Source organism: Odontesthes bonariensis, chromosome 3 (genome assembly GCF_027942865.1).
Source record: "Odontesthes bonariensis isolate fOdoBon6 chromosome 3, fOdoBon6.hap1, whole genome shotgun sequence".
NCBI lineage: Eukaryota > Metazoa > Chordata > Actinopteri > Atheriniformes > Atherinopsidae > Odontesthes > Odontesthes bonariensis.
Genome location: NC_134508.1, coordinates 15,336,188 through 15,364,054, shown reverse-complemented (window position 1 = coordinate 15,364,054; position 27,867 = coordinate 15,336,188). Strand labels below are relative to the sequence as shown.

Genomic DNA, 27,867 nt, shown 5'->3' with positions numbered 1-27,867 from the left:
GCATGTATCTGTAACCTTGTTTATTGTGATTCAAGCCAGAAAACTATTGTAAAATATGAATTAATTGATTTAAATATCAATGTAAATTAAACTTTTTCTGGTTAGAACCATATTAGATGACAAAATAGTGTGTGTCAGTTGTGCAAAAACAAACAGCTTTAAACCAAACATTTTATTATACAATGTCATGGAAAATGTAAAACAAGCCTTAATAAAGTTAAGTTATTTTACTGCTATTTATACTGTTGGGTAGATAAATCTGCAACTATGAACTGCATTTGATCATTTGAAAAAATGTGCTCAAGTCCTAATGAGGGTTGATCCTTGGCAGCATGACAGCATCTCCCTTTGACAGCGGCCGCCACATCTGCTGACCTCCCTGACAACAACAACAACAGAGAAACAATTCATTATCACAGGTGCAAAGTCATGCTGAAAAAGTGCCAATATGTGTTGCTATGAAGGAATTAACTCATGTAATCAGAAGAAAATGAAATAAACTTATTAGAAGGGCAACCGTTTTTACATTCAGGCTGAAATTAATGAGCGATTCTGATAAAATGAAAACACCTGGATTATTCTGGAAGGTACTGTAGGTGTTCACTGAACTGTCGGAGGAATCCAGCCCTCATTTCTTTCTGTTTCCTTCCAAGCAGCCAGACCTTCTTTTAATCTTTTAAAGTGGTCTTGAGCAATAGTTCTCCAGGCTTTCTGAAGGTCTTTCAAAGTTTTTCTTTGGCTGCTTTTTCAGTCCAGTCCTTGTACCTGTCCATTTTCGGAGGAATGTGTTTTTTTCTTTGTTAAGCCACTTAACTCTGACCTATGGATCATTCAAGCAGAAAAAAAAGGCTCGTAACTCAAGGGATGAACCAGTGTTGTGTCTACACGTAATGGACCACAAAGAAAATGAAATATATAAAGAAATGAGGGGTGGCTCATCACTTCTGCACATTGCTTCTGCTACTTTAAATCATTATTTCAATCTTTGTTTTAGTGTTCAATGTTGAGGGTAGAAGAAGAGAAAGGTTTATAGCCTAAGTGTACACATTACTATATTTTGGGATTTTCACAAAATTCGACATATATACTAATAATATGCACATTGATGCGGCCGTCTCTGAGGCATTGTCTGTCAAATTATGTATAATTCGACCAAAATTAGCCATCATATCAATCTTGCAGATCAAAAGCTAAACATGTTTTCTAGTTGAGATAGTTCACAACTCGGAACTAAAATCAGGTGTGCTGATACAACTGGTTAACACGATTAATTAACTATAACTGGCTACATGAAATAACACTGTTAACTGAATTCGTTACAGAGCAGTCAGCTAATGTATGGAAGTTTTTCTGTGCCATCAGAGTTTGAATACGAATTTCTAATATTGAATTTTTACAGCATCAAAATCAGACTTTGAATTTGAAAAACCAACAGTCGAAAAAAAAAATTCAGTGGAAAAAAATTCAACTTCCAAAAATTCAGTGGAAAAAAATTCAACTTCCAAAAATTCAGTGGAAAAAGAACCAGCTTTAACATCCGGGTAAACAGGGAGAAGCAATCGATCCCTGTCTCAATTCATCCAACGGCAGCCAACCAAGTTACGCTCCATTGGACCAGGCGCGTCATTTCCGCCGGGGACGGTGGGGACGCGTCCCCGGCACTTTGTCTGACGAGCAGATTTGTCCCCACCACTTTAAAAAAGTTTTTATATCATGGCATTCTCCTAACCAAAGACTATTTAATCCGCTCTGCTTTCACTCTCCTTGTATGAATGTGCTTGCGATCAGCCCCCATTGCTGAATAGCAACTATGTTGAATCCGCTCCGCTCCCACACACTGGGCTGGCGGTCTGCAGTCTGAGCAATGAAAGATGTCGCTGGTGTTGCAGGTGAAGATTCCTCAGTGTTTATGATGCATATCAGGCGAGATAGACAATGAATGAAAACTTATTTCACAGAGGGGTTGCTGCTCGTTCACTCTTGCCAGTCGTTTCATAGCCTGGCAATGTTTGAAAACTTTGTCAGGGCAAGGGCTGTTTGTAGCCAGGCTACGTCTCTTGATGCGCTCTTGCTTGGTCGAGATTTGTCTGAGATTTGTTGGTGTGTCAAGGGCTGTGCAATAACCAAAATCGTGTCTTGTACTAAAATGCGGATTTTGAAATATGAATAGGGCCTACTCTTAAGTTTGTCCCAACCCAGGATGTTTCCGACGGCCTAAACAAGACCGCGCAGATGGCTTTTAACTTTTAATATGGGGACAATATCGCGTCAATACGCATCATCTAATGCAATGCCTATTATTTATCATGAAACCTCAATTCTGAAGTAATGGGCCTAGCTTGTACCCAGCACTTTTCAAACCTTACTCAGGTTTATGGTAATTGTCCCCAGCACTTCTGAAATCAAACTGACGCCCATGCATTGGACAGATCAGCCATGTCCACCAACGCGGGTGATGGTGCTTCGGTGAGTGAGTTTACTTTATTTGCCATTTGTGTTAGTAAAATTGAGTAATAGATATTACTCAATATCTGAGCTGATCTGATGAATTGAGACAGGTATCGATTGCTTCTCCTTGTTTACCCGGATGTTGAGTCTGGTTCTTTTTCCACTGAATTTTTTTCCACTGAAATTTTTTTTTTTTTTTTTACATTCCTTTCTTTCTGTAGAAGTCTGTGAGAGTACCACTACTCTCTACACCACTCTGGTTAACGCCACAGTTCATTTTCAGCTGGGCAAATTCAAATTTAATCTCATTTCAGTGACAAACTGTTTTTTCAATAAGACCAATTCACTGAAAATATACCAAGTTGAATGGTCTGATTATTGTTATCTCCAGTGTCGTAATTGAATGGAAACATCTGGAACAACACATGTGGGAAACATCCTTTTATTATTTTAATAACTTGCTCAGAAGGGGTCTTGTGCTCCTTTTTTTGTGCACCTACCTTCAGTACAATATCTAGCCTGGACAGTCAAAAGTGAAGCGACAAAATGTACTGAGCCAATGTTTGCGTGGCTGATCAGGTCATTGTGGAAGGTGTGAAGGTTTGGACATGAGTCTTTTCTAATTGCGTTGCCACACAATGTGATGTCTTTGAAATCGCAATAATATGTAATCCAAACACTCGAACGTTATCGTTAAATTTATCAAAAAGAACGTCAAAAAATGGTATGTGCCGCTGTTTACAAGTTTGAGTTACGGAACGTGAAACAGGTACTTGATTTCAGTAAGGAGTGCGCGCACGTCACGTCAGACCAGTACGCAGGTTACGTTCTGCAGACACGCGCAATGATAGCCGGAAGCATCGATGGGAGGAAAATAAAAATCGATTAAATCCACTGTTATTCGCGAGTGTAAACCTCTCACTTACTGTTCTTTTTTGCGATCATAGGCTCGAATTCTTCAGTCTTTTCCACTGCTGCCGTGCCAGAGGGGACGGTAGAGAGCAGGAAGGCTGCTCTATTTGAACGAAGTTGCTCGGTAGGGGTTTAGCTGACGTGTGGAGAAGTTGAGACTGCTAGAGACCAGATAAACAAACATAAACAAGCAGGGATCAGCTGAGCGTCTGTCCGAACCGAACCAGCAGCTCGGAGAGATGGCAGGGGAAGCGAAATGCATCTTTTGAGCCCAAGAATTATCCACAGGAGACCGTGACTCACACTGATATTCGCTCCATGTCAATTGTCAACACTGGCACACAAAGAATTTCGGAAACACAACACGAGGACCAGCCATAGGCTTTAGCAGAGAATCCACTGCTCCTGTTACAGTCTCTTTATCAAGAAATAGCAAGGTTAGCATGGACAGCCTATGAGTTTACCGTCCAGGTGTCAGCTGTAACGAACCGAACACATATTACAGTGCAAGAAGACAGAGGTAAACACTTTTTATTAACTTTGCTTTATCCCCATGAAAGGCCTCCGAACTAAACCTAGCTTGACAGGCCACCTAGCGTGTTTTTGCTGTATGCTGAGTTTAGTTCACCAACAAGCTTGTTACCTGTTTTGGTTTAAAAAAAAAAGTCTTCTGTTTGGTGCTTAATGTTTTTCTATGAAAACTGTCCTTAAAACCAAAGCTAAAAGGTTGGAGGTGTTTAACTTTTACAGTCAAATTGTAATAGTTGAATGAAGGACTCCATGGAATATTAACTACAGTGCTGACAGTATCGTGAAACTTGTGTTATTTTTGTTCTTTTTACACATTTACAGATCTGTGGCCACTGGTGTCACAAGTGGAGTTAACATGGCCCACCAAGCAACCCCCAGTTCCCAGAAGGCCCTGATGATGGAGCTGAAGTCTCTGCAGGAGCAGCCCGTGGAAGGCTTCCGCATCACCCTGGTGGAGGAGTCTGACCTCTACAACTGGGAAGTGGCCATCTTCGGACCCCCGAACACCTTGTATGAGGGAGGCTACTTTAAGGTGGGATGCGCCCTTTCAGCGTGTGTGTTCAGAAAAGTCAAAGCAGGGTGTCGGGATGATTTAACGAGTCGCATTCGTGAAATGATAATACAACAGACTGAGTAATCGAATCGTATAGTCCAACTTTGATACTGTCTCAACTCTACAGATCTCTTCTACTCTTCGAAAGGCTTTAGTAGCCATTTTTTTTTGTCTTAGTCATGTTCAGGCTTTCTCGTGTCCCTCCATTCTCAGCCTTCCCCCTTCTCTCTGTATGGTGGTTGGGCTTCAGATGGCTATTTTTAGCTATGCGGCCGCTATAAATGGCACCTCACCACAGAGAAAACGTAGGAGAGAGGGGCATGATTAGACTCATCTGACTTGCTTTCATGTAACTTATTCCTTAAAAGAAATTGCCGGAGAGAAAGAGCCTGCTTTGAGGTTGGGGTCATGTCGTGATGCGGAGGCCTACTAGAAACGATAGAAAAATACTGAGCTCTGTAGGTACTTCTTCAGACTCATTCACTGGAAAGTTCAGGTCCAGTTTTACCCAACCTTCATGTCTGTTTGATGAAATATTTGCTATAGTGATACTATGTAGATGCCCCAGTTTGCCAACACTTTCAACCCCAGACCAGGACCTTTTTGCTTTGCCTAAGCATCTTGACTGAACTGTGTACATGCGTGTGTCTGTGTGTGAACGCATCAGGTCATCGTGGCATGAAATACCAGAGAAAGTCCTGGAATGGTGCTTCTAAACATCGCATGGGTTGAGAAATATGAGATGTGTAGTCATATGTTTGGCACATGGACCACACACGTCTGTATACATTCACAGAGCTCACCAAAAGTATGTTGTGGTGTAGAGTGAAAAATGTCACGCAAAATAAAAGGAGCTCTTAGCAGCTTCCATGTGATGGTCTTCGCAGGCAAAAACACTCATTTCACAGAATCATTCGGGTTGGGCTGATTGCCAACATGTTCAGCCATGCAAAGTTGAGGTTTTGCCAAAGAAGATAAGCGACACAGTTCTGGAGCAAAGTTTTACAGATAGATTAGACCAAAGTTAACTTTCAACTAAGTAAAGGAGGAAGAAGCTTCTTTTTGTTTTTTTTTGTTTTTTTATGGGCACGTGCTGGACAATTCCACCTCTCCTGTGAAACACGGAGAAGCTCGTGTCTGGTATGGCTTTGAACTTGTCCGACTTACTCATTCGTCTTTGTCGATTGTGGGAGCGATGATGGCGGCCACAGGAATCATTGATAAGCATACAGATGTGATTTGTGTAATTGTTTACGATACAAAAATATATAACTATGGCTGGATCTTGATCCTGCGATGACACAATGGCCACAGACCTGTGGAACCAAAACGGAAGACAAAGCTGGAAGGTCTGAAACAACAACTCGACGCCGCTGCTTTTCCAAGCATTTGCAAAGAAGGTGCTGAACGCCGAGTTGTGCCAGTGGGCTGCAGACCTAACGTTGTTGTTGCATCAAAGGCCACCGTAACCAGATTAGAATTTCTTCCCTTTTTCAGTAAGACTCACACGTGTAGGTGCTTTGAATGAGCCGAGGCTGGAGCAGTGTAGGGACTTGCTGTGGAGTGGTGATAGTCCTATCTGTCTGCTCAGCGGGGGCTGGGGTGGTGTCGCACACACCCAAGCCTACAGCTATCGCAGTTTGATGATTGTACCTAAAAGAGAAAGAACAGAACCCGAAGCACCCTATGTTATATCCACTAAAGTGTAGTCATTTTTAGAAGTGATGGAGAATTAGTGATGACGTGACATCAGCTGCTTCACACTTTGACTGCCCGGCTGAATGTATGCTTGAACTTTTTTCTATGTATTTGTATGTTTTAACTGAAACAGGAAAGCGTCTTTGTGGTTAAACCCGTCATATTATTCAACCAGTGATGTCATACAAGTCAGTCGTAATAGGGCTTTTTAAAAAAAAAATTATTTGAATGTAAAGGTTAACACAATCCAATTTGTAGTATCACCCCAGTTTGAACTTGTTGTAAGGCGTGCTAAGGTCCATGTTAAAGCAGCTTTTGGCTTTAATGTGAAGATGGAGTCGATGGAAACTTGCATCCCCTAAAGATATAAAGTCGTTTTTTGAGTAAATCTCAGCTCATTTAGTTTGAAGACACGTATTTGCTCCTTGTGAAGATTGAATGTGTTTTTCACATTGAATTTATTCATCCCTATCAAGAGGAGCTCACGAAAAAAGCTAAAATGATCTTCTGTTTGTTCCTCCAGGCTCACATCAAGTTCCCAGTCGATTACCCGTACTCCCCACCTACGTTTCGCTTCCTCACCAAGATGTGGCACCCAAACATATATGAGGTAAAACATTCTTCGTCCGTGTGGACATTGTGTGTTCAGTGTTGCTACTCGTGTTTTGACTGGCTTGTCTATGCACTTTATTTGGTTTGTTGCGTCTGCAACTCGCACTCGTTCTTCTCGATTTCCTTTTCGTCTTTGTGAAGAGACGGTCGTGCTGTCGCTAAAATCCAACCACATTTTCCTCTCAAGTTTATTGTGCATCTGCAGGAGTGAAACTGTAGCGCAGTAGATAATACTCCACAAAAAGCACATTAGATACTTTGGTCTTTTCGCAGTACTCAATAGAGTACATAATGAAAATATGTAACATGAAATTTGACTTCTTATCCATCAATCCATTTTAAGTAGCTTATTTGGACTTTGTAGTGGGAGAAACAGTCTGAGCAGAGATCCCCAGACCTTTTTTTCCCAGCCCCGTTCTCCAGCTCTTCCTGAGGGACACCAAGGTGTTCCCAAGCCAGATGAGTGATTAAAATCTCTTCAATGAGTCTGGCGTCTGAACTCTTATCTCTAAGGTTATGCCCAGCCACCCTTTGGAAGAGGCATATTTTGGCTGTCTTTATTTGCACTTATTCTTTCAGTCTCTACCTACAGTGCGTTGCCTCAGGGGAAAGTTGGAAATTGACTAAATCGACTTGTAAATCAAGACCGTTGCCTTCCAGCTTAGTAATTTTCAAGGAGTTTCTGCCGGGAAGCAGAATTTGGTATTTATATACAGACCGAAGTCAACGATCAGTCGTTTGGATGCAAATATCGAGACCCTCGTGTTCTCATGACAGATCATTTAGTGTCATCTGGTCTCCTTCCAGAATGGAGATGTGTGCATCTCCATCTTGCACCCGCCTGTCGATGACCCACAGAGCGGGGAGCTACCGTCTGAGAGGTGGAACCCCACCCAGAACGTCAGGTACTTTCTCAACACAAGTCCCTCGTGCTTTTTTTTTTGCATATTCTTTTACACACACATGTGCTCCAAAGTTAGTTGTCTTTTTTTTTTGGCTCTCATTTGTTGCCGTAGATATTCATTTGGGCAAAAAAATACAATTAACTTAATTCAAACAGCAATCAAGAAAAGAAAGCTGACAATTAAAGGGGAACTTTGCTGATGTTTGTCTTTGGGAGTACTGTCACAAACCTTTGGTGTGACGAATCAGCCGTTCAATTTGCTGCTTTGAAGAAGTTATCCACACACCTGGATTTCCAACAGAAATGTGTGTAGTTAAGTTGGATTGTGGATAATGTAGGCGCAGGGTAATTCATTAATGACATTTATCTGCAAAGAGTTTGGAGGTATAACAACAACATGTGAGGTCATCTGATGTGAAAACGGCCTCTGTGAGCATTAAGATCATTGTAAAAAAATTTGAAGATGCAAATCGAAAGGTCAGTACTGCTTAATTGAACTTCTTCTCTTGGTTGCAACTAAAGAGCGAGACGATAGTTTAGGGCCGCTTTGTGAATTTCCTTGAAATTCAACAAGATGCTCGGAAGTTGAGGTAAAAAAAAATGTGAGCAGACTGGATGTAGCGTGTAATTGAACCACATCAGGCGGAGGAAGTTTTATGAAGTTTCTTTTTTTTTTTTTTTTTGTCATCAGAACCATCCTTCTTAGTGTCATCTCCCTGCTCAATGAGCCCAACACCTTCTCCCCAGCCAACGTGGATGCCTCTGTTATGTTTCGCAAATGGAGGGACAGCAAAGGCAAAGACAAGGAGTATGCAGAGATTATCAGGTACTGCGATGTGAGACGGAGGCACACTGGAGTTTCTTTAAACAATTGTCATTCATAAAATCAATACAGGTATGTTATGAACTTCTAAACTAATTCACCAACAGGAAGCAGGTGATGTCAACAGCAGCGGAGGCTGAGCGCGATGGCGTCAAGGTGCCAACGACATTGGCGGAGTACTGTGTCCAGACCAGAGTCCCTTCCCAGGACAGCAGTTCAGACCTTCTCTATGACGACCTCTATGATGATGACATGGAGGAAGAGGACGAGGAGGAAGACGAGAGTGAGATGGAGTCCGTAGGTGAGGCCGGGGGGATGAGCAGCGTGGAGGACGGTGGGACGTCCACCAGACGTTATGACAACCAGGACGACTCTGGCAATGAAGACTCGTGATGATCTGGATGATAACTCCTCCCTACCAGCCCCCCCAACCCCTTCATTTTTCATTGTGTCTGCGTGTCTGTGTGTGTGTCTACATGTGTGTGCGTATGTTTGCACATACAGTGGGGTCAAAAGTCTACTGCCAAAAAAACTTTTTCATCATTTATTAAACTAATACGAGTGTTTGGTCAAATAATAGTTCTCGCGTGTTGTTGAATAACAGCTAAAGCTTGTTGGTACTATTTGCACTGAAAGTCAGAATTTGGTGTGTCCACCGTTTGCCTTAATTGCAACTTGCACTCTGTCTAATGTTTTGAAGAGTTTGAGATGTGAAATTATTCCAGCACTGCTCCAGAGAATCCCAAGAGTATTTTTAAAGTCATATTTCACATTTTTGAAAATGTCCAATGAGGCTTGAGAATCGATTCTCTTCCATATTACTTTAAACACAACCTACGGAAAGCTCTTGAATATATTCATCACTTTGTTCAACTCTAGTTTGTAAACAAATTCCTCACGTATCGCACAATAAAGTATGACATCCTTTAATAATTAGACTTGGTGCAATTAAAGGAGTAATTTGATCCCTGTTGTAGTTTCTCTTTTGCATCTGTAGTTTTGTTAGATGGAGTTGGCTTTGTATCTTTGATATTGGCGCGGTTCAGTTCACCGTCAGTGGTGGTGCCATGTCTTTGGGTCTGTCTGGGCCTGGTTTGAATGAAACCATGTGATCCTCAAGAGTGCAACTACACATTGCTTTACAAATTCCAGGCACAGCTATTATCCATAGTAACAATCGGTAAATAGAGGAAATTTCCCACAATATCAGTATTTCATCATGTGGCACGAACTTCATAAAGATAGAGCACTTGGTTCGATGTCATGCAGTCGTTACCTACAAACCATCTTCTGAGTAAACGATTTGTTCCAGTGTTGATAAATGATGAAAACCAGTTGTAATTGTGGTGGTCTGTTGAAGCCCACTGTCGCTGGCCAGTTCTTTGTCAGGCCAGTCCATGTCAGATTGTTTTCTGTTGAAAGAAAGATTGAGTCTACCCGCTGTGTCTTTCCTTGTTGCTTTTTTTTTTTTTTGCAGTCTGTTTGGTTGACACTATGTCCTCCTTAACTTGTCTCTTGTATTTTCTTAAATGGCTCAGACAGCCTGGCTAATGGACACTTTGCACACATGCTTTGGCTCATTAACCAGTTGATGAGGGAGTCATCCTGTCCTCCCACTGTCATTCAGTGTGTCCAGTGGCAGGGCATCTTCGGTCCTTGCGGCTGTCTGTTTCAACTTTGTTCATCTTTAACCCTGCAACTTCAGTAGAGTCCATAAACTTCAGCTTCTCCATCATGATCCCCTGAAGCAGCATCATTTTGTTTGAGGTGACAAGGTCAAGACCTTCTCTCCCGTCGCCTCCGGCACTTATCTCTGCCTCTCAAACCTCAGGGCCTCAGTAGACTTTCACTGAGAGAGAAAAAAAAAAGATCCTAAGACACAAACTGCTCCTCCCCTTCACTTCCTTTTCTTTCTTTATGTACCACTGAACGTTATTAGAGGGCCAAGACTGCTCCGATAGTCTCCAATCCCACTGCTAGCGTTTACACATGAATGAGTGTTGCTGTTGGTCTAGATTAGGGTGCTTTAAGTTGTTTTGCTGTCGGTAAGCAGGAGCCAAATAAAGAAAATACATCTGTTGGGACTTGTTCTCTCGACAATGCTCACATTATGTTGTGATTGATGTAAAAATGTTCAGTTTTTTTTTTTCTTTATTTTCTCTTTTTCTTTGTCTCCTACCTATGCTTAATTGCAACTTTGGGAGAACTGTACTTTGAGTATTCGGGGTCTGTCTATTGACAAATCTACATTCAGCTGGGATACTTATTTGCATTTGAATGAAAACTACATTGACTGCCTGTTACCTGTTTGTGTGTGTATATTTACATCCACGTTGGCTATAATGTCGCGTTTGCCCAAATGACATTTTGAACTTGGGAACACTCAATTCAGTGCTGCTTTAGGTGGCCCGAATCAGCCAATTACTTGCCTGATAAAGGAAAAGAAATGCCCTTTGAGTACAAGGTTTTGGAACACCCTCTACAGCACAATGTGGCTAATATTACTCGTGCGGCTTCCCATAAACCACACATTTTGTTTTAAGATCTTGTTCTCCTGTTCAACACAATGGAGCACTGGGGTAAACCTGTCATTCAAATGGATGGATTTTTATGCCACGGAAAGCAAGTACCGCCCCTCAAGCTTTCATTTTAAAGACTACCAAGCAATGGATGCATGTAGTGGATTTACTATTTTCCGATTAAACTCTTCCTGAGATACCGTTTGGATTTAAATGTGAAACCAAAGGAGTTAAACATTCTCTCCTGGCCTTGTGCTTTGGATTCTCACAGAGACTGGGCTCTGTTGTGGGCAGAAAAGAGGAAGTCCGCTTCTGATCCGGACCTGTAACGGATTTGATTTTATGGCACAAGAGGAGGAGGACAGATGCCAGAGATTCTGAGCTTTTCTCGATGTGGCTCCCCATCTCTCCCTGTCCCTCATAAAGTAGAGCGGTAATTTACTATTGAGGAATGAAAAGTACCAATCTCGTGTGTCTGCTCGAGGAGTAGTTGAACATTTTGTGAAAGGTATGCTTTTTAATGATGAGTCGGATGGGAAGATTGGCATCATAATGTCTGTCCATTGAACATCACTCACTCCATGGCATCTCAAGTAACCTTGACAGAAAAACACAAAAAGGCTTACACACTGCAGGGCTCCACTCATGACTTCTTAATTGCACTTTGTGCAATGGATGTGGATGTACATGTTGTGTCTCAGTCTGATGTAACCCTCCCAGTTCATGCCATGGATTTTCTTAAAATCTCCTGTAAAAAAAACTTCTGTGTACCTAACACCAATGTTTCAAATTCAAACAACTTTATTTGTCCCCCTGTGGCAATTAAAGTCTATTTTCTTGTTAACAACTAAGTATTCAGATTAGATATTTAGGATTTCACAAATTCCCATGAACGTAAAGTTTTCATAATATTTATTTTTCAAAGAAATATCATGACATGAATGGAGAGGGTGAGGTTAATTGGCATGAAGTACGCAGCTAGCAGCAGGTTAGCTTGTTTTAGCACTCAGAAGGATGGAAACATCTGGCTCTGCCTGTAGAAAAATGTATAAACAACAGTTTGTGGATTTACTTGTTCAGATGCTAACTTGGAACAGGAGTTGAGACTTAAGCCAAACTATGCTAGTTCTATGCTAGTTGTTCCCCTGTTTCATGTCTGTGCTAAGCTAAGCTAAGCTAAATGACTTCTGGCAGTAGCTCGGCATTTTACGAACATACACAAGAACATGCATAAACTCTCTCATCCAAGTCTCAGCAGGAAGCAAATATATCCCCAAAATGACAAACGGCTGCTTTCAAGCCAACTTTAAACCTTCTGTTGCAAATGTCGAAATCTGAATCTGCCTTTTCTTTTTATAATGAAATATCCTGGTTTAGTGTAAACCCTATTTGATTGTCAGTTAAAAGCCTTTCTGTGATAGAATGGCCCACTTTGAAAGTATGTTTTTTTTTTTTAATATATATAATTAGGACAGGTGGAAAAAAAGTGGGGTAATGCTTCCCTTTTTAGGGAATAGCCATCAGCTATTACATAGATAAAAAAAAACTCACTGAAAAGACCGAAGTCAGAGATGATGAAATATTAATGTATACACACTGTTATATACAAAAACTGAATGAAATAGTTTAGTTAATTTGATCTGTGTGTGAGTGTGATAATGCGTGTGCAAATGTGAGTTGTGGGTCCACACAGTGAGGTCCCCCTAAAGCCTTCGCATGGTCACACACTGAAAGACTGACCTGTTCACAGTGCTACTACAATGTGCCCACACCTTTTGATGTTTTTGCTGTCCATGTTGGCTTCATTTTCTTTTTAATTTAGATCCCCTGCCCCCCATCATGTTGTGTTTGTTACTATGTAAATGTCACTCATAGGCTTCTGTTGTCAAAAAAAAAAAAAAACATTGTTGGGTTTGTTTGCAAAATGGCTCGGATCTCTGTTGCTAAGCCTACGTGTCCTCCATCACAGACAACAAAGAAAGCTCCTTCTTTTTTTTTGAGGGTGGTGTTAAAGTTAAGAGTGGTATGCAGATTGAAAATTATTGTGGTTAAGTTTGATAATCATTGAAAATAAAAGTATGTCCTCGAAGCCTGCTGAAAGCTTCTGATTGGTGGTTACCACTGCGTGGATTATTATTATTATTATTATTAGTGTTTCATAGTTAGTTAATTACCTCAAAGGGCAGTACTAGTAGGCATATGTAACCATGCATATGGGTTTGACATAGTTTGTCCAGTTGTTGAGATGTCTCTTATTTTTTTTTATATATATATATTTTGGGGCTTTTTTATGCCTTTAATGATAGAACAGTTGGAGAGAGGCAAGAAGCAGGGGGCAGAGAGGGGAGACATACAGCAAAGGGCTGCATGGTGCGGGACTTGAGCCGGGGCCAGCTGCTATAGCCTCTGTACATGGGGTGGCTGCTTAACCCACTACGCCACTGACCGCCCCAGAGATGTCTCTTATTTTAAGACATAACATTGAAAACAGGATTTAAAGGAACTTGCATTTCCTCATGAAATGTTCATGTCGCCCTGGATAATCCATTAACAGTGGTCATTGAAAAAGGGTGATTTATTTTTTCCTTTGGATCAGTTTTTAGTGTTTGGTAAATTACAAATAAAAGTAGCCATGTCCATTGTATTGATGTGGAGTAAGTGCAACAAGGAACACAGACTCAATTTGACCCACATTACCAAATTCACTGTATTTGGAAAACTTCTGTAACCACAGTATATATAATACTGTGAAAACAATCAGGAAAGTCGAGGGAAATCTTAGTGCTTAAAGGACAAGACCGTTTTTTTGACATTGGACCCTTGATTTCACATTATAACATGATGTTCTACTCACCCCTGCTTGTTGTTGGTAATTTGGAGCTGTTCCGAAGATATTCGAGAGGCGTCTGGCTGCTCTCTTGAGATATTCGGCCATGAAACGGTTTCCTATGGGCAACGTTATACAGGCACAAACTATGCTGTTTATAATTTATTAATTACTGTACACTACCACTGATAATGTGGAGGTGCGTCGCTTACTTAAAAAAATCCGGGTTACTGTAATTTTGAATTTTTGTCGTAAAGTCTGTGTGTGTTTGTCTGTGGGCTGTCTGTGGTAGTAGCCCGATGATGACGTCAGTAACACCCACTTTACGACAAAAATTCAAAATTACAGTAACCCGGATTTTTTTAAGTAAGCGACGCACCTCCACGTTATCAGTGCTAGTGTACAGTAATTAATAAATTATAAACAGCATAGTTTGTGCCTGTATAACGTTGCCCATAGGAAACCGTTTCATGGCCGAATATCTCAAGAGAGCAGCCAGACGCCTCTCGAATATCTTCGGAACAGCTCCAAATGACCAACAACAAGCAGGGGTGAGTAGAACATCATGTTATAATGTGAAATCAAGGGTCCAATGTCAAAAAAACGGTCTTGTCCTTTAAAGGCCAAGAACGAAAACCACTGTTGGATGCACGTGACCTTTGAGCTTTGATGTGGAACTGTATGAAAAAAAAAAAAAATAGCCATGCCACTATTTAGTCGCTTGAGCTCAGGAGTACCTTGTGAAACCTTCACTTCACCATATCTCAACTCCGTGCAGAATCTGGACAACGGCTTGGATGGACAGAAATTCAGAGAACACATGTTCTGAGGTCAGATGACTCCATGTTTCAGTTGGCTTTGAGAAAAAGACTGCATGCCAAATCAGTAAAAAGAGCAAAATCCGGCATCTGTCATGGTATGGAGGTGGGTCAGTGTCCAGGGCATGAGTGACTGGCATAAGTGCAATTTTGGAGAGAAAATATGCTCCAATCAAGGAAATGTATTTTCCTGGGAGGAAAATAGTTTTAAGAACAATGCCAGAAATCATTCTGCACCACTTACAACAGCCGAATGAATGTGTGTTTGACTTGCACGCCTGCAGTTCACATCTTTCTCCTACTGAAAATGTGTGACAGTGTAATGAAGAGGAGAATCGACAACAACAATGAATACGGATTGCTGAGCAGCTAACGTCTTAGAATTTGCAAGAATTGCCACCGATTCCTCCAAAAGACTGCGACAATTAGTGTCATCAGACTGCAAACAATTAAAAAGTGTAAGTAAAAGAAAGAGTGTCATAACACGATGGTAAACATGCGTCTGTCCCAACATTTGAGTGTGCTTCTGACGTCAAATTTTCTGTTTTTCTGTCTGTTTAAAAAAAGATTCAATGAATCCACAAATTACATATTTCGGTTTATGTTTCATCATCCCAACTTTCAGGAAATGGGGTTTGTAGATTCTTCTAATTTTGGAGCCAAACATCTCAGATCTGTAAATACTACACATGACAAGGGAGAGTATATATTTTTGTATGCTTTTGGTAAACTGATTCACAGAAAAAAGTTATGAGGACACTCCACATCTTCTAAGAAGCAGATCATTTAGAAATGAGGAAACACTGCCTAATCATTGTCATTTCAATTTAGAGCAAGTATTTGTGCTTTATCATTGAGAGCTTTGCTCTGAACTATGCTCTGACAAGTGTTAAACCAAGCAGCGGTTCTAGTTTTACTACAGTATGTATGCCACAGGGTAAAATGATACAGGTGACACTGGAAACTACAGCTGACCTCTGCTTCCACGTTCACTGCCGTTTCCTGTGTGTCTTCATCATGAAAAAAGACACTTCGTTGGCATCAGCACTTCCATCCTGCTTTATCAGTCGAAAGCGATTATTTGTTTCTTTTTATTGATTCTCATTTCATCCTTCGGGCAGCAGATAATAATGGAATCCTGCAGCATGAAGTCAGGGCAGAGCATTGGACCTCTAATGTTGATGCTTGCTTGTAGGAGAAAAGAACATTTCGGATATGCAGAACACTAATTAGACTGTGGCTCTGCTCTCAGGGTCCTCATCCTTTGCTTTTCTTTAAAAACTGTACAGTTTTCAGAGTAAAAGACAGTCAGCATAAAAATGAACCTCATTGTCCCGCAACGGATTTTGTGTTGAGGCCCATTTGAGCAGGTTTTTAAAAAAATACAGTTCATTTGAACATCTGGAATGCATTCCCTGATGTTTATCGCTTACTATTTACAATAAATGCATTCAATTAGAATTGCTACGTAATGGCATTATTTCTTAAATGTTATGATCAATATTTTCAACTTGATAAAAATGATGCCTAATATTTGCTTTTCATTTCTGGACGGCAACAACTTTGCGTAATGCTACAGCTCACTGTGATCTGGGTGTTACAGAACCAATGTGCAGCTTTATGAAAGAATGTGTTTTGTCGCCACCTTGTGGCAGGATTTATCACTTGCAATCCTTCTTTATCCAGTTACCTTTTCATCGACATGGTCATGTCTAAACTTGCTGTGTTCCCTTAAATCTTTGTTATTTGCACTTAGTAAATTGAAGATACATCAAGAGGTAGAATAAAACATTTTGTTTTAATTAGGGCTAAATATGATTCCAACAATAGACAGTGACAAAACTACCACATGAACACATACCGCTCTTTAAGTTGTTTTTTGTTTGTTTGGTTATGGGACCATGTTAAAGGTTAAAAGGCACAATTAATTTAGTTTTTTTTATAGAGTCGGTTTTGTGCTCCGGCTGTGTATATCAGATTATTCACATCCAAATAAAGATGATTTCTCGATTCAATCCCCTTACATGTGGCTAAGATCCGAGTGCACAGAGTATCAGGTCTTTGTGCACAGACGGATGTCTTCTCCTTACATAAGACCACACAGTAGAGACAAAGTATTTAAACAAACAGCAAAGGCAGAAAAAGTGGAGTCCTTTTACAATCCAGTTAGACGAATAAGGGACGGTATCATCACATTGGCTTTACCAGAAAAAGAAAAAGAAAAAAAAAAAGAGCAGGGTGGCATGTGGCCCAGCTGAGAGTTATTTTCCTTTCTTAAACCATGCAGTCTTTTCAGTTTACATTTCACTGCTTGTCCTGCTGAGCTTCTAAGTGTCTTTGCGCTGCTCTCAGAGTGTTCTGCAGGTCTTTGTACCCGGCCAGAGCACAGGCCTCCTCCAGCTGGGCCCAGCGGTAGTCCTGGTGCTCGTCAGACAGACTCACCGCTGTTCCTGGGTCTCTCAGCTCGGCCAGCCAGTACAGCACCTCTTTGGGTCTGCCACGGACCTCGTAGTGCAGCTCCTGCACAAAGCCGTCAATCACCCTCAGGTGCTCCGCCCCCAGACCCGCCTCCTCCTTGGTCTCTCTCAGAGCTGTGGTGAGGTCGTCCTCACCTGGGTCCACGTGACCTGGCAGTGAACACATTGGATGCTGACAGTTAAAAGCATTTCAAGCTAAACAAGTAGAATACAGCTCATGTGACTGTCAGGCCCACGATGATAACACACCTTTGGGTGGGGTCCAGTGGTGTTCCCCATAAGAAGTCTGCAAGAGGAGATACTCAATGTTGCCTGTTGGGGGCATGCAGCCAAGAAGGTGGCGAAACACTATAAAGCCACAAGCTCGAAGCGCCATCTTCCTGTTTAACAAATTGCCAGATAATGAATTCTTTCAATCTTGTTGTGCTTGTTTAAAAAAAAAAAAAAAAGACCAGTAGTCCCAATAAGCCATCAACTGCAAGCTTTGGGTGGACTATACAGTAGGGTGCGTGTTATATTATTGGGAAACCTTGGCCAATGGTCCTGCCATTCTTGTGCATCCCACTTACTTAAAAATAATTACAGATCATGTTAACCCCCCTTTAGACACGGTTCTTTCTGACAGCAGTGGCCAGTTTCAGCAGCATAACACACCTTCTTACCAGAGCAAAAATCCTTTAACCGCGGTTTGACTGGCAAAAGTTCAGTGTGCTGGGAAAAACAAGTCCAATCCACTGAGGCATCATCTCGGAGGTTATAGGACTTTAAGAACTGCTCCGAGGTCTCAGATTGTCGCCCACGCCCGATTAAATGTGGTGGGGGATAAGCCTGTCATAAGTGTCAAACAATGACCCGATCGCAATTACTTGAATTAGCCACATTATGGTTACTTGTTTTCATTCACCTTCACAAAAACACATTTCCGTCACTATTCTTCACAACGATTTCCACTCCTGCTGTGCCCCTTGTTCTGCGGTGTAATGGCACCTAAATGGAGAATCAGCCCCACCAAATGTTTATTTTGAGGTCCTTGACTTGATACTTTTACCGCAACTGTATTTCAGTGACATTGTCCTGGCATTAGTTTGAGGGATTTATTAGTTTTAAAAAAACAAACAAACAAGCAAATTTTGGTTTTTAAAGTGAATGGAAAAGGCAAAAAGCTTAGAGGATGCCATTTGACAAAGTTGTGGCAAAATGATGGAAGTAAAGAGCACTAATACTAGTGATCTAAAAAGTATACAGACTACATCCCATCATCTTCCTCTCTTTATGGTGTATGTATAAACTATCATTAGGCGGAGACTGGAAGAATCACAGTTTATCATTAGGTAACATGTCATGATGGTGACGACTGTAGCTGTGGCTGATCGGTGCTACATATGCAGACCTTTGCCCAAGCTGTACCATTTACACAGTTCAGTAATGCTATGATTGGACCGTGTAGTTGAACACGTGTAATCTGGAGGTAGTCACTTTGATTCAAATGGGCTAAACCGACTAAATGCCTGGTTTCCTGTTCAAACTTTAGCATTTGCTGGTGTATTTACCTGTCAGGACAAAGACCAGACCGTGAACCCTCAATGAAAGATACACAAATCTTTACAATTTACCTACACAAACAGAACAAGTCTCACAGTAGTTGTGTTACCACACCGTGGTGTAAGCACGAGGAAGAAAATATAAAGTCTTCCTTTACATGGCCAGTCAACTTTCTTTTTTTTTTTTTCACAAGTAAACTGTCGAGACTGATTCCATTTGCACTTAATCCTTGAACCTAGCGTAAATAGCTGTTAAATCCACGATGTTAGCAAGCTGGCCTTTTTCTACCACACAGACTGAACTTTTACAGTTCCGCTCTGCGTCTCCTGCTCTTCTGCCCTTTACTGACTGCTGGGCCCCAAAACAGATAGTCACTCACTCTTAAAAACGTCTAACACTTACTCTCTATTTGCAATGAGGAAAACTCAATTAGCGCAGGTAGCTTTCTCAGCTGAGAGCACAGCGGTGCACCGGCAAATTGATCCGGCAGGAATTTGAGACTGATATAAACAGTTCCGGTTTGTCAAGGAGCGCAGGTCTGAATTGAACATTTTCGTCCTGCACACTTTTAGTATCATTATATTACACTCTAGAGTGTCACGCTTTCTCATCTCACAGTAATATTTTTGTGATTCTTTGAATCTCACAAATCTCTCCTCTCGTTACTGCAGCGTGTTCAAATTTGTACAATACATTTACCAAACCAAAATTAAGATGTTATTTATTAACGTTTTACAGTAATCAAGTAATACTGAATAAAAGTGTACCAAAACAAAGGATCCTGACATCTGAAAAAATATAGCGAATTATGATATATCTCTATCATGTCTAATTCTTCTGGCTCTGGCTAAAAAGTACATATTTGTACGTTTTACTAGATTTGATTTTTTATGAAATAGTCTGGTTTTAAGTCACATTGTATTCTTTATAATACTCAGTGTTGTTTTTTCCACATACAAATATCCAGTTTTTAATTTAAAAACACAGGTGAAATCTAACGCAATCTAATACAACATCTTCCATAAGTTGTAGTCTATGAATCATTTATCTTTTCATCTTTTGCCAAAAAAAGGAATAATTTGACTTCATGGTTATTACTGAAGTCAGTTGACATACATGAGGAGTACACCGTTATAAATATGTTAACTGAATGCAATACATTAAACAACAAGCTGCACCACACACTATGAACTCAACAGTAAACATATACACTAATATTCAATTACCAGGGCTAATAAACAGCCATAAACATCCCATAACTTAATTAGGTACGCCATTGAAATCTAACATAATTCTAGACAAATCCACCATTGATTTTCTATATGTATCATACTAACTAATAGAATATTATGCCTGTAAAACATTCTGCTGCCAAATGAAAGCAGGGCAGAGGGGTAGAATGAACTATATCCAAATGCAAAAACTGCAGTTCTAACCAACTGTTATGATCTCATATTAATTCAATTAAATTCAATTAAAAAATACTTTATTTATCCCAGAGGGAAATTAAATGTTGATGTACCTCAATTAAATCAAGGAGTTATTATAGATGCTGATGGCTGTGGGCAGGAAAGATTTCCTGTAGCGGTCAGTTTTGCATCCAAACTGAAGAAGTAGCTGATCGTGTTTTTAGTGAAAATGGGTTATATAGAACTTTCCAAGGACGGTCATTTGACTTATATCAAGTCAAATATGCCTTGATTTGTCTTGGTTTTTTAACCAAATATAGGAGACATAGCTGTATAAGGTTTCTTCTTTATTATCTGGACTTAATTAGAGTGCTTGAACTGAGTCTTTCTTATCTTATTTGGAGGTTTGATTTGCTTTAATGACAAAGATCTGAGACAGATAAACTCACTTGTTTTAAGCACAAGATTAAGATCCGATTTATTGGTCATGCATACACACGAAATTTGTCCTCCGCTTTTAGCCCATCCAGGGGTTAAAAGCGGAGGACAAATTTCATGCCTAAATAAAGAAAATGTGGTCTTAAATTTCACAAATTCTTATAGTGTTTGGCAACTCATAGCAGACTAACAAATTACATTAAATATGCCAAAAATATGTACATTTCTTTTATAAATGAATGTATTTATTACAGATATATCCTGCTGGAAATGTCTCCCAATTATCTGTTAAACAAAGAGGATTAAATATATACAGAGACGTTTCTTTACAACGAAATAGCTGTTGTGTGTCAGAAATGAAGCTAACATGTCCAGATGTCTTCAGATTAATGGAGAGGGGTTCATGTCTGAGAGGAGTGAGATAAGAAACATACCCAGAGGAGGATGGGGCTTCTGAAGACAGCCTGTGTGTGAAGATAATGGAGATGGGCGTTCCTTTACACACAGCCCTGAGCTGTCAGCGGAGCAGTTGTTCCATTTGATGGAGGAGACACAGCCGCTGAGTTTCAAGGTAAAGACAAAATAAGAGGGAATTTCCACTTTGTCATGTTCAAGAATATGTATAAGGAGAAGGATGCAAACTGACAGAGCAATGCAAGAATGGTACAAATTTAGCCTCAATAGTCCCTAAAGGGCTCGCTTGAAAAAGAATTCTTCTTTCTTTTTTTTTGACAAATTATTTTGTTCTTTTGTATATTCTCTCTGAAAATCGTCTTTGTTTTAGCCACAGTCTTGAAAACATGCGTATTTTTCTGCCACTACTTTGCTTAGTCAGCCTGCACTGTAGCACTCATTATTCGACTTTGTTCTACGTGAGTCACACTCGCATCCGGATAATTCTAATGCACTGCCTACATGGAGATTACACATGGATAGATGTTGCACTGAGGCTTTTGGATAACCAGTGACTGTGCTGAATGATGATAGCCAAATATATGTAATTTTCCTTATGTGCCAGTTCATGTCAGTCATATACATGAATCACTAGGCACTCGACTGAAAATATATTTTGCATTTTGGGGGGCACAAAATAACCAACAAAACTGTCAAAATGTCCACTAAATGTTCACTGGATTATAGTAAAACAGATGTTAAGGATTAATGCTGTAAGTCTTGGTGTATTTGTTGATGTTCTGGAGGTGTTGTAGACTTAAAGTAAGCTGACAACTGTGACCAGAAGTGCCAACACTGTAAACCTGTTGACGAATCCAAAAACCACTCTTTCCACGTGTAGTTAAGGATTTGGCGGTTCTCATACTGAAATATGTCACATCTACTTGGTTCCACCTGCATCGTGGCAGTGATGACGGGATAGTTACAGTTGTGTACCCAATCTTGGTGGTATGAAAAGTACAATTTCAAATTATAACACGAAAAACTGACAAATTGGGAAATTTTGTGCTTTTTCTTGAAACAGAATTTCACAGTGAGTCATGGGGGAGCAGCCACTTCATTTTGTGGGCAAGAAGGATGAACTGATTGAAGCAAAGCGCTCTTTCAGAACACTAGAGGGTCGGGACATACTGATTATCTACCATCAGGGAACCTTCTATGCTGTGGACTCTTACTGTTATCGTGAGTACAGGTTTTTTTTTACAGGTTAGAAACACCTGCTTCCTTTTGGAGATGGAAAGCATGACTATGGTTATCAAGTTTCCCTGCATACCTGATAGTTACACTACAAGCCAGAAGATTTTATGGAGCACCATACACTCTGTCCTGAACAGCAACTGATGATAAAAGCCAAATTTCACTGAATCTGTGGCTGCCAATATGAATCCCCTGATGTTTCATTTACTATCCAGTCTAAAAAGACAACAGACTGTTGGTACTTATCAATAATTCAAACCCCACGTTCCACTGAAATGAATATAATGGAATATAATGATATCTAAAAGACATCAGGACAGTAATATGACATAAAAAGAACATCTCAGAGAGGCTGAGGAGTTGACATCGACAGTTCAAGTCTAAATGAAAGAATGTGGTTATTTCACTGTCTACTAATATTGTAAGCCAGTATTGCCCTATCACAGATGTATTGGTATATCCATTCACTGACATAAAAACATTAGTTACACAGAACACAATTTAAAAAACAGAAAAACTATTTCTGCAATTTAGAAATTGCGTTCACACACAAAGTCTTGTGAAAAAACAAAATACAGCCTCTCTCAACACTAAGTTTTTACATATCAAAACATGATAGAATATCATCTGGTCTTAGACCATATTTTGGATATTAACCCAATTGGAAGGGATGTGGTTGCTCAAATATATAATCTAATTTCACAACTTGACTGTCCCTCCTTATCTATAATTAAGGACCAATGGGAAGAGGACCTGCAGTAACAACTGGACGAGGGCACATGGGATTAAAATCTAGACAGGGTCCACTCCTTATCTATCTGCGCGTGGCATGGACTTCTGCAGTTTAAAATTCTCCACCGTCTTCACTATACTAAAGCGAAATTGACCAGATTTTATCCTAATGTGAGCCCCTTATGTGCTAGGTGTAAAAATCAGGCAGGGACTCTTATCCACACGTTTTGGACTTGTCCCCTGCTTTGTAAGTACAGGGAGGATGTATTTAAAACTCTCTCAATAGTATTTGAGATTCCTCTTAATCAGTCTCAGCTGACAGCGCTGTTTGGAGTGACTGAAGAAGCTCGCCTTCCAAATTATAAATGAAATGCTATTACTTTTGCGTCTCTGATTGCTCGCCGGCTAATTCTTCTCAAATGGAAGGACGAAGCACCACCCACACGTAACCACTGGATTCGAGATCTAATGCAGTTCTTGCGGTTAGAGAAGGTCCGGTCCACTCTGAGGGGATCAACTGCTAGATTTTACAAGGCCTGGCAGCCTTTCATCACACACGTAGAGAACTGCGGGCTGGATTTAACAAATTGAGGTTGATTGTGTCTGGAGCTGAGTGTTGCTGTAGCATGGGATGCACCAACTTTAATTGATTGTGCCTGATTTATTTTGACCCCCCCCCCTTTTTTGTTTTTAATGTATTTATTTATTTGTTTTCTTGTTTTCTTATTTTTTTGGCTCCCATTGTTAGGAATTGTAATTTTTCTTTAGTTGTTCTTCTTTGTGAAGGGAGGTGGGTGGAGGGAATATGTGATCTCTTATCTCGGCAGTCTGGTAGAATTGTTCCTTGTACCATATGCTGTACGTGTTGGAGTGCTTAACAATATGCTCTGTATCATTTTTGTTTATAAGATGAAAAATTCCAAAATAAAGTGTTTAAAAAAAAGAATACCATCTGGTCCCCAACAGGTCCTAAAAGGAGATAAATGCAACATCAGAAGAACAACAACACAGGACTTATTACACTGTGTCATGCTTTAATAAACAAAAACTAATCAAAAATGGAGAACCAGTATGTGAAAAAGCAATCCCATCCTTACTGCTTTCATAGAAATTAGGAGGATAAGCAGCCGGGTTCTGCGAATCAAATGCACTTGACTAATTGTTCTCCGGCTAGTGTGAGCACCTCTATAAAAGAAGAAGCAGAAGAACGCCGGATAACAGCACAAACACCTCATGGCAACTGTGAAGCACAGTGGTGGAAACTTAATGATTTGGGATTGTTTTGCAGCCACAGGACCTGGAGACCTTGTAGTCATTGAGTCCACCACAAACTCCTCTGTATACCAAAGTATAGAGTCAAATGTGAGGCCATCTGTCCGACAGTTCCAATCGTTTGGCTAAAATTGGTTGAAACAACAGGACAAGGATCCCAAACACAGCAGCAAATCTACCACAGGATGACTGAAAAAAGAAAAGAATCAAGGTGTTGCAATGACTCAGTCAAAGTCCAGACCTCAACCTGATTGAAACACCCTGAACAAACTTTAAAAGGGTTGCAAATTAATGAATGTCTGCAAACCTCAATGATCTGAAGCAACACTGTAAAGAAGAGTGGGCCAAAATGCCTCCATAACAGTGTGGAAGACTGATAACAGAAAACAGTTACCTAAAATAAATACTGTTAAAGGTAGTTTACAAGCTATATTATAGGGTTTGCTGAGTTTTCCCCACACTTTTCTTTAATAGATAACATCACAATGTAATATATCATGAGTTGTGGATCAACTTAACATGTTTTCACCTGATCTTAAGACCAGGTAAGGACCAGGTGATATTTTATCTGGTCCTGACATGTGAAAACCTTTTTTTTTTTGCTTTTCTTACAAGCCTAATGAACAATGAACCCATATTTTTCCCAGTTCATTATACATTATCCATATTGAAGTAGTATTGACTGATACACTGATTTAGTTTTCTTCCTAAAGATACAAAGTCCTGTGGCAGTTGGGCTCTGATTGAATAGTTAAAATATTCAGATAATCCAGAAAACAATGCTGCACACAGGGGACAGGGTCCAAGATCAATATTGTGTGGTGGTGATATGCAGCCATTCAGGCAGCACTGCTTTAAAATCAGATGTGATTCTGTGGTAGAAATCTCTGCATTAGCTTGATGCAGAAATACAAGTTAGAACTCCAATCAAAAAAATGCAGATACAAGATTGAGAAATACTTCTCTGTACTCAGTGAAGTCAAACACTGTACTCCAGACCAACAAATCAAGATCTGAAATCCTTTTTGGAAACGACAGATATCCTATATTCTCATATATTCTCCTAAATCAGAAGGAGAGGAATCATCCAGCACATCTTTGCTCCATTCAAAGCCAGTATTCCTGATGGTGTGGTGGGGGTGGATTATGGGATATGATATGGGGAACTACAGGAAGCCTGTCTTAATTCTGAGTCAGACTGCATTCTGTATTGATTGCAATGTATTGAACCTGGTCTGCTTGCAGCTCAGATCTGTTGCCTATTCAGAATACTTGGTGGAAAAAATAGAATATGCCATTGGTCTTCTTGGTTTGCTGCCCCCAAGTTTGAAATGAACATATTCATTTGGAAAAAATACAATCAAAATCTTCAGTTTCTACATTTGATTAGTCTTAGTCGCATTTTGAGATACGGAAGGGATTTATCTGTTTTGTTGTTAATCTTTGGAGCGTTCACATTGCACATGTTAACACATTTCCTAGTCACAGTGTGTCAGGTTTGTAATGGTTTACCATGGTGTAAACTGGTTTATTGTTTTTGCAATAAAGTCAAACTCTCTTCCTGACAGATGCTGGAGGAATGCTGCAGACTGGAGACATTGAGGTGAGGTTTTCACTTGACTAAAGAAGGTAGACTCTGACTCAGATGACTGGATCATGTTCCCATTTTTACATGTTAAAGTAGCTGTACTTAAACACCTACAGACAACTGCTGGGCTGAGACACACAGGGATTCTGTAATTATGACATCAAATCTGCATAACATTAACATTACTACTTGTTCTCTTCCTACTCGCACACAGGAAATTAGTGGCAAGCTGTGCATAATTTGTCCGAAGCACAAGTACAAGATCAGTTTAGCCGATGGGGAGGGCTTGTACAAGGGCATAAACCCAAGGGAAAGGCCACCTGTGCCCAGATGGTACTCCAAAGGTATAAAGCAGCGGACCCACACAGTCACAGAGACTAACGGGGAGGTCTTTGTCAAGCTATCCATGCAGCCAGGATGGATCGAGTCAGACTACTACCAAGGAGAAAAGGGAAAGGTGGAAAGAGCTAAATCTGAGGCAGCCGAGTCGGAAACAGTCTTAACAGACGATGAAAGCTGAGGATTACTTCTCAATGTTTTTTTGGTTTTTTTGGATTTTTGCTTTCTCTGATTTCATTCACATGACTAACTTTGATGACTGTTTATGCTTTTTCAATGAATTCAGGACGATTTAGAAATGAAAGAAAAACAGCATAATATGGCCTTGTGGATTATGTAAGTTTTGTTTCTTAAAATCATTTGAACTAAATCAACTTTCCTGTGGATGAATTGTTCTTTCTTTCTCTGTCTGTTCATATCGGAAAGCGGGAATGAGATGTGTTCCCACGCTCTTCTTCTGCATTATCTTCTCACATATTATGCAAACTGCGAATCAATTGATGGGGTTTGTACTGATCAATAAGGTCCCTGAAGTGGATAAGTGTTTATGTAAAAAAAATAAAAAGATCACGTAACAACGGCGGCTGTGCTATCCATGTCTGTTTCCCTATGGCACACAGAGATCAGTTTGGGGGGGGATTATGTTGTGACATGTGTCTCGTCCAACCAGAGACATGAGAAATTGCCTAATAAAGGGAAAAGTTACATTTTGTTGTTATCTTTATTCATGGTACAACGCGGTGGAATACTTTAAACTTATCTGATACATCTATAGTGGAATTTATATCATTACTAGAGGATGGGAAAAACTATGTCATAATTTATTGCTACGACAATACGGAAGAGTTGAGTTTTGTCATTTCTAACCTTTTGATGTAAAAAATCAAGACAGATTGTCACGTTCAGATTATTTCTCTGATTCACAGCAGCGCAGACTAAAACAGCAAACTTGCCCCAGAACTGCAAATGCCATGGGTAAAGAACACAGAAGCCACGGAGTATAATGTTCCAGTGAGCATGAAAGATGTCAGTCTCTGTTACTCGCTTACAGCAAACTCCCAGCGTGGTCTGGAGGCTTTGGCCTAAGTGACGCTTTGAATAAAATCACAATACGCACAGAGCCTTAGGTTACATAGAGTTAGGGGTGAGCACTTGTGCCCAGATACCATGCATTTGATATTAAAATATGATCATGTAGTCGGATTTGGAGTCTTTACATAAGACCGGGACCATTATCAGCAGGTGGTCAAGTGAGGGCTGTTTGCCAAGATAAAGAGCAGACTGCAAGGAAACTGCTACGTAGGGCTACCAGAGGGAGAAAAACAGCATACGAGCATTATGGTTTTTCATCTGCAGAGAGAATTCCAATTCAGTGCATGCTTTATGTTATGGTTTACATTATGTAGCTGAGAATGACTCGGGAGGTTTCAATTAAATGTTTAAATCTCAGGGCTCTCTCCGTGTAAAATAGCTTTGGAAGCCCTGGAGTTTATCCAAGTGGGGCGACCAGATCTCGTTTATTACCTATTATTTACAACTCCCTCAACGAAAAAACCCTCAAAGCCAGTTTAGTGTTTTAAGAATCTCCTAATTTTCTATACTTCTTTATCAGTGAGACCCAAACACAATCAGATTTACTTGATACAATTAGGTGAAAGGTATTATTGCTGACCTTTAACTCATTGAGGGAAACCGACTGTCGCAAAATATGTGAACCTTTTCATTCAGTATGTGATCCCGAAGTGTTGATCAGTCCTGCATGTCAGCTTGGAGAA

The 27,867-nt window shown here is 40.2% G+C and overlaps 3 protein-coding genes across 4 annotated transcripts; 2 read left to right on the top strand and 1 right to left on the bottom strand.

Annotated features, from left to right (window-relative positions):
- The first annotated feature begins 3,285 nt into the window (after positions 1 to 3,285).
- Positions 3,286 to 13,108, top strand: ube2r2 (ubiquitin-conjugating enzyme E2R 2). The gene is made up of 6 exons (XM_075460479.1): positions 3,286 to 3,880; positions 4,213 to 4,423; positions 6,666 to 6,752; positions 7,562 to 7,659; positions 8,350 to 8,484; positions 8,589 to 13,108. Exons 2-6 carry the CDS (start codon positions 4,247 to 4,249, stop codon positions 8,872 to 8,874), a joined length of 783 nt encoding a protein of 260 aa, XP_075316594.1. The 5' UTR covers positions 3,286 to 3,880; positions 4,213 to 4,246; the 3' UTR covers positions 8,875 to 13,108.
- Positions 13,109 to 16,424: 3,316 nt separating this feature from the next.
- Positions 16,425 to 19,167, bottom strand: nudt2 (nudix (nucleoside diphosphate linked moiety X)-type motif 2). Of its 2 annotated transcripts, none has more exons than XM_075460477.1 (3): positions 19,067 to 19,167; positions 17,372 to 17,502; positions 16,425 to 17,272 (listed from the first exon to the last, which is right to left on the bottom strand). In XM_075460477.1, exons 2-3 carry the CDS (start codon positions 17,496 to 17,498, stop codon positions 16,950 to 16,952), a joined length of 450 nt encoding a protein of 149 aa, XP_075316592.1. In that variant the 5' UTR covers positions 17,499 to 17,502; positions 19,067 to 19,167; the 3' UTR covers positions 16,425 to 16,949. The 2 variants fall into 2 exon arrangements, with proteins under 2 accessions (XP_075316592.1, XP_075316593.1); XM_075460478.1 differs by lacking the exon at positions 19,067 to 19,167 and adding an exon at positions 18,673 to 19,046.
- A 1,811-nt stretch (positions 19,168 to 20,978) lies between these two features.
- rfesd (Rieske (Fe-S) domain containing) lies at positions 20,979 to 26,799 on the top strand. Its single transcript, XM_075460476.1, has 4 exons — positions 20,979 to 21,082; positions 21,989 to 22,146; positions 25,734 to 25,768; positions 25,968 to 26,799. Exons 2-4 carry the CDS (start codon positions 22,005 to 22,007, stop codon positions 26,271 to 26,273), a joined length of 483 nt encoding a protein of 160 aa, XP_075316591.1. The 5' UTR covers positions 20,979 to 21,082; positions 21,989 to 22,004; the 3' UTR covers positions 26,274 to 26,799.
- The last annotated feature ends 1,068 nt before the right edge of the window (positions 26,800 to 27,867 follow it).